General features: G+C 34.5%; 1 protein-coding gene across 1 annotated transcript; it reads left to right on the top strand.

Annotated features, from left to right (window-relative positions):
* The first annotated feature begins 1,270 nt into the window (after positions 1 to 1,270).
* LOC133283866 (probable protein phosphatase 2C 15) lies at positions 1,271 to 6,682 on the top strand. The gene is made up of 11 exons (XM_061480789.1): positions 1,271 to 1,825; positions 2,058 to 2,116; positions 2,373 to 2,479; positions 2,559 to 2,770; positions 3,022 to 3,193; positions 3,341 to 3,494; positions 3,571 to 3,634; positions 3,810 to 3,917; positions 4,032 to 4,157; positions 4,291 to 4,523; positions 6,182 to 6,682. The coding sequence occupies exons 3-11, from the start codon at positions 2,461 to 2,463 to the stop codon at positions 6,399 to 6,401; spliced, it is 1,308 nt and encodes a 435-aa protein (XP_061336773.1). The 5' UTR covers positions 1,271 to 1,825; positions 2,058 to 2,116; positions 2,373 to 2,460; the 3' UTR covers positions 6,402 to 6,682.

The following is a 6,682-nucleotide window of genomic DNA, read 5'->3' as shown; positions in this document are numbered from 1 at the left end:
GTTTAATTTTAATGTAGTATGTGAATTTTTTATACTATTATTTAACATTGGGTTGATATATGATCTAATAAATTTAATTATGATAATAGTTATAATATGTTAATATTTTAATAAATAATTATATAATAGTAATAATTGTTTTTACACTTATAGCTTGAATTTATATCATAAACATATTTATAAACATTGTTAAAAAAAAAAATTCTACATTTGTTGCAGAAATTTTTTATCCACCACAAAAAAAAGAATTTAAAAAAATGGTAACTAAAAAATTTCATTTTTTTTTCTCTATAACAGATAAAAAAATTTTACACGAAAACATTTCCCCTTAAAAATTTTATACAAAGTGTAATAAACATATTAAAAATAAAAGAGTGTAGTTTAAAAGATATTCATTTTTACCAAAAAAAAAAAAGATATTCATTGGCTGGATGCTTTAAAATTCCGACCTTGTCTTGACAAGAACAGTGGCGGAGAGAAAAAAACATAGCTGCGTAGAAAATACAAGATAGGCAATATTAGTTAATCAGGTGGTGTTTGGTTAAAGATTTCTTAAAATTTACCTATATAAATCAAATTGACAAAGTAAGAAAACAATGTTTGGTAGAAGGTTTTACAAAAAAATTTTAGGTATTGTATTTGCATAGCATTCCTTATTTGTTCATAGAAAGCAAGACAAAGTTACTATTTAGAAAGACAACTTGAATGTAGTATTTTACATTTAGCTAGCTAAATGGCAAAAGAGCAACCCACTAGTAGACTTAAATACCCTCATCTAAAGTGCCAAGGTTTCACTTTTTTTATGGGGTTATATTTATAATTTGAAGTTATTTTCTCATCTATATTTTACCTCAAACCAAACTCACTTTCCAACCATTTATCTATCAATTATATTTTCTTAATATTCAAAAGTTTCTCCTCAACCAAACTCCTTAATAAAAAAAGTAAAAAAAATTAAATTAAGTATTTAATATAAAATAATTAATGTATTGGATTTGGGATGCGAAGAGGGTACAGTACAGAAAAAGTAAGGAGGGGTCCAGTGAGGTGTGCAAAGCTGCAGCGCACTCTCTCTCTCTCTCTCTCTCTCTCTCTCTCAATAAAACAACAAGGCATCGTTGTCAACATCATTGCCATCCCAGAAACACATGCAAAACCCTTCCAACACGTGTCTCTTTCCATTCACCAATTCCTATATTAACATTTCTTTATTTATTTCACCTCAAAAACCTGTTTGTTTCTTGCACACAATTTCCTATGGTCCCCACTAACTCCCTCTCAATTTTTATTTTTTTGTTTACTCACAGAAATGTTTGTTTTGTTTTCTTGATTCAATTTCCTTGTTCTTTGTCCTAATCCAATGAGGTAAATTGGTCTTGTTCTTGTTCTTGTGTTCTTGTTCTGACGGAAAATAGGTCTCCTGCATGTCCATCTTAGTTTCACGCTGAATTGCTAGAATCTGTTTCTCCAGTTGTCACTCCTTGCTCACACTATAATTTACTCATTTTTCCCGGAAAGTAGTAAAATGGGGTTGCATTTTTTTTTTCCTATGGAGGAAGGAAACTTTGAGAGAGAAAAAAAGGCTAAAGATACCGACTTTTAACTGAAACATAATGTGGGTATTTGCAAGCAAGGCTTTATAAGTCAGCAAAGCCACTTTCTTTCTTCCCTGTATGATATGGAAGCTAGCTTGATCCTAAGCTACCACGCCAGCAGCATTTGCTTTATTGTTATTCTTTTTGGTTCAGGAGCGGAATCAACGTGTGAAAGGTGAAATCTTTGTTTCAGTTTTTGGTGGAGGAAAATTGTCTTGGAGCTGACTTGGGTTGGTCCTAAATTTTTTTTTATTCTTTTTTGTTTTCCCATTTTTTTAAGTTTATAATCAATCAATCAATCTCTTCCCTCTCTCTCTCTCTTTAGAAACTGGGTGCTTCTTATTTTTTAATGGAAGATTATGGGTTTAGATTATTGGGTTTAACAGTTCATACTTAGTCATCAATACGCGTTTCGTATACGTATTGATATCTTCCTCTCTTCTTCTACGCATGTTTGTTTAGCGTAGCAGTCAGATCTGCATATGGTTTTGCGCGGGGTGCACATCCAGGATTTCTCGCTGGTAATTCACCTACTTTGTTTCCTTTCTGCTTGGAATCTGTGTTCTCTGTTTTGCCTGCTGTGAACCTGAGAACCCAGCTTCAAGTATCTCACTTCTTTTTTGGGTAAAAAAATTGCATTATGCAATGATAATATGCATAATACATTGTAAAAATTTGCATCTGCACTTTAGAGTTATATGTTTTATCTGGTTGTTGCTGGAGATTAGTGGTAATTGTTTGATCCTGTATTGACAACTTTGTTTGTGATGAATGCAGAGCAAGTTGGGATAAAGTCTGTGTTTTTATGCCAAAAAGTGTTGACTTTGTGGAAGGAGTGCTTCTGTATTGATTTGGGTGCCCGTTTATGTGTTCTACGTTTGAAGGTCTAATATGCTTATGAGAAAGAGAGCTTTTTTAAATTGAGTAACTTGGTCTGAGAGGAAGTTTCTTTGGTGGGGTTAGATATGGCCTCTGGTGAAGGGAGGGGGCATCATCATGATCTTGTGCCTCTTGCTGCGTTGCTCAAGAGAGAGATGAAGAGTGAGAAGATGGAGAAGCCCACTGTGAGGTTTGGGCATGCTGCTCAGTCTAAGAAAGGGGAGGATTATTTTCTAATTAAGACTGATTGTCAGCGAGTGCCTAGGAACTCTTCATCATCCTTTTCTGTATTCGCGGTATTATTTTTCTCTGTTTCTCTTTCTGAATATATTTACTCCTCTAGAACTGCATGACATAATAGCTAGCTGTTAGGAGATTTCTGGTTTTCATTTCTGCATTTTTGGTTGAAAATTTGCTTTATTTTTTACTCTTGGGTGTAGCAACAGCCTTTTCAGATTGTAATTCTGAATTGTGAGCTGAACTGAATGTCCTTTGGATAGAAGCACATCTTCCTATGAGATGGTCACTCATTTCTTCTGGTTCACAGATCTTTGATGGGCACAATGGAAATGCTGCTGCTATTTTTACCAGGGAGAATTTGTTAAATCATGTGTTGGGTGCTCTTCCTCGAGGGCTTGGACGAGAGGAGTGGTTGCAAGCTTTACCTCGGGCATTGGTTGCTGGGTTTGTTAAGACTGATAAGGAATTTCAGAGCAGAGGTGTGTGAACTTTGGCTTTTATTTTTATTTTTCTTTTAGTAATAGAAAAATTTACTTATTGGGAGGATGGAACTATAGAACAGGAGGATCGGGAATTTGATCTTTATTCTTGTCTGATTTTATTAGTCTTCATCTGGTTTTGTCCAGGAGAAACTTCTGGAACCACAGCCACGTTTGTGATAGTGGATAAATGGACTGTGACAGTTGCATCTGTTGGAGATTCCCGTTGTATACTAGATACACAGGGTGGTGCTGTTAACAACTTAACTGTTGATCACAGACTTGAAGAGAATATTGAAGAGTATGTTTTTAACTCGTAAGGCCTAGTTAATTAGCTTTTTCTATATGCTCATGGTTGAGTTGCACTGTTTGCACAGGAGAGAACGTGTTACTGCAAGTGGAGGTGAAATTGGGAGGCTTAGCATTGTTGGTGGTGCTGAGGTGAGCATATTATGTTGTAATTATATGCTTTTCATCCTAAATTGGAAGAAAGGAAGAGATCTTCTTTCATTTATTTTTTTGTCTCTCTACCCCCTCTCCCCTTTTTAGCATCTTGTTTCAGGACATTCCATTTAGCTTATCCTTATTTTAAATGTTTAATTCTGAACCATTGTAGATTGGTCCCCTTCGTTGCTGGCCAGGGGGTCTATGCCTTTCCAGGTCAATAGGAGACATGGATGTTGGGGAGTTTATAGTTCCAATACCATATGTCAAACAGGTTAAGGTAGAATTTGTTTCCAGATAATCACTTCTTCTTTACATAATTGATTATAATGCCTATGCATCCTGGTAGGTCTTTGTTCAGGATAAAAATCTTACACTTTATCATGGATTATAGCTATCAAATGCTGGCGGGAGGCTTATAATTGCTTCTGATGGCATATGGGATGCGCTGTCTTCAGAAATGGCAGCAAAGTCTTGCCGCGGTTTGCCTGCCGAGCTTGCTGCTATGCAGGTTGTCAAGGTAATAAACACTGAAATGCTATCTGCTAATTTTAGCCAAATCTACATATCTTCTGGCTTGTGATTTGACATTAGCATCATGTTGCACAGTTGGCATTTCTCCTCAACATGTATATATTCCTACTGTTATTCAGGAAGCACTACGAACAAGAGGGTTAAAGGACGATACAACTTGCATAGTTGTTGACATAATACCACCAGAGAATGAATTGCCACCAACACCTCCCCCCAAAAAGCGGAACAAGTTGAGAGATCTTTTGTTCAGGAAAAGGCCGCGTGATTCTGCTGGTAAGCTGTCAAAGAAGCTTTCAGCTATAAATATAGTGGAGGAACTATTTGAAGAAGGATCAGCAATGCTTGCTGAAAGGTAATCTTTAATGCTCTTTTACAGGAAAAATTTTTTAATTGATGGGATTTGGAAAATCTCATTTATTTCTATGGACCTCCTTTTGTCCCCACAGCACATAGGAATTCTGTCATTAAAAGTTGAGGTTGATACGTAGTTGGTACAAGTAAACTGAAGTGCCAAGGGGAGGGTGGCCTTCTAATGATTATTGTTTTGTAGAAGCTAACTCATATTCCTTGTCATTTATACTATAGGGTAAAATTTTGGTTTGGGAATATTGGTGACTGGTTAAATAATAGGCTGTGAAGGTTTAGACGTTTAGGATTTGTATCGAGGATAATTCAAAGTAATGGTGGGGAGAGACAAGTTATTTTTAAATGTCCTTCCAAATCCAATTATTTTATAAATTGGGAATTAAGCTAATGATGTTTGAATAATTTTGATGGTCAAAATGAAGATTAACTGATTAGTTGAAGCTACGGAAGGGAAGATAGAATTTTCAGCTAACCATCTGACAAAACCATAGAACATGGATTACTTAGTTTTGATTAGACTTCACACTTGCAAAGCTAAAACTTATCACTTCAGTCATTGTCTTATACATATCTTTTTCTGGGACTATGTTGGATGACAAAATATGGCTTAGTCCAAATACAAAACAGTATCTAACTGGCAAAAGTTCAAGCTAATATTGACTAAAGCATTAGAAAATAAAAAAAAAGAAAGAAAACAAAACACATGTTTAGATTGGAAAATAAACCTGGATGTGATACAGTGCAGGAGGCACGGAGCACTGGTATATTTCTGACCACAATAACTCCAGTTTATCTGACATCCATTTGTTTATTTAGTTGATTGTTAAGATGAACTTGGCTTCTTCTTCGTTTTAAACAGAAATGAATTCTCTATCCACTTCAAAAGTTTGTTCCCAACAAAAAAACACAAACATTAAGGATCTTCAATATAATGATGCATTGTCATTTCTCAATTCCACTCATAGATATAGACAAGGTTTTATGTACCAAAAAGTCTAGGTTTTTGCTTGGACAGATGTCAATTATATTTCTACATATGATTTTGAATTTGAGTAGGTTTGATATAGGAACACAATAAATTGGACATAATACAGAAGATAAGGAAACTGGAAGGGTGGCTGGAGAAAGACTCATATTTTATTCTATTGCGTACACAACATTTTCTATTGGTTATCTCTTTAACTTATTCCTACTTAGGATGATATCCAAGCCAATATCAGTGTGTTATCTTGTTGTGAATTCGTTCTTTTCGGGAAGCATTACACGTTTGTAATATTTTCTTGTTGAGTGAGAGTAACTGAAAGCCAATTTTAAATATTTTTAAGGTGGAGTTATACTTAATACTTTTTTTCTTGCTACCTTTTACTATCAAATCTTAATTGTTGATTTCTATCAATCTAACCGTTATTATTTATTAGAAATTAATAATTAATTAATGATTTTTGTCAATTTAACGGTTATAATTTATTAAAAATTAAAAATTAATTAAAAAATGTGACCCAGTAAATTATAATCGTTAGATTGATGAAAATCAACGATTAAGATTTGATAGTAAGAAGTAATAAGAAAAAAAAGTAGTAAGTATAACATTTTCTTATTTTTAAAACTGGTTCATAAATATTTAATACTTAGTATATCTTGCAGATTAGGAAATGATGACAACTCAGGGCAATCAACATCTGGCCTTTTTGTATGTGTTGTATGCCAAGTTGATCTTGCTGCAAGTGAGGGAATCTCTGTCCACGCAGGTTCCATTTTTTCCACCAGCTCGAAGCCCTGGCAAGGTCCTTTTTTATGTTTTGATTGTCGCGATAAGAAGGATGCTATGGAAGGAAAACGTCCTAGTGGAGTTAAAGTGTCATAGGTTAAAAATTGGAGTCCATCTATTCTTTATGCTATCTTTCACTTTTTGTAATCACGAGCCAAGTAATTGATTTAATCTCACTAGCAAGTAGCAACAGATGTATATTTGATATCCACGAATTCATAATCATCTAAAATGTGGATTGCATTTGAGTAGCAAAGGCTGGGACATGGGAGAGAGCCTGGACTGAGTTTTTGGGCGTCTGCAGAATGTTCATGTGGATACTACTAATTTGAGGATCTAACATTGAAAAGGTTCTTCAACTGTAGAAGAATTTAAGC

Source organism: Gastrolobium bilobum, unplaced genomic scaffold (genome assembly GCF_033153095.1).
Source record: "Gastrolobium bilobum isolate Gb01-03AN ecotype WA unplaced genomic scaffold, APGP_CSIRO_Gbil_v1 utg159840, whole genome shotgun sequence".
Taxonomy (NCBI): Eukaryota; Viridiplantae; Streptophyta; class Magnoliopsida; order Fabales; family Fabaceae; genus Gastrolobium; species Gastrolobium bilobum.
Note: the sequence above shows the minus strand (reverse complement) of the source record. Positions and strands in the feature narration are given on the sequence as shown.

Excerpts from the sequence above, each read along its gene's own strand:
- LOC133283866 (XM_061480789.1), top strand. Across the intron at positions 3,194-3,340 it reads TAAGGAATTTCAGAGCAGAG|GAGAAACTTCTGGAACCACA; the intron begins GTGTGTGAACTT and ends GGTTTTGTCCAG. Across the intron at positions 3,918-4,031 it reads CATATGTCAAACAGGTTAAG|CTATCAAATGCTGGCGGGAG; the intron begins GTAGAATTTGTT and ends CATGGATTATAG.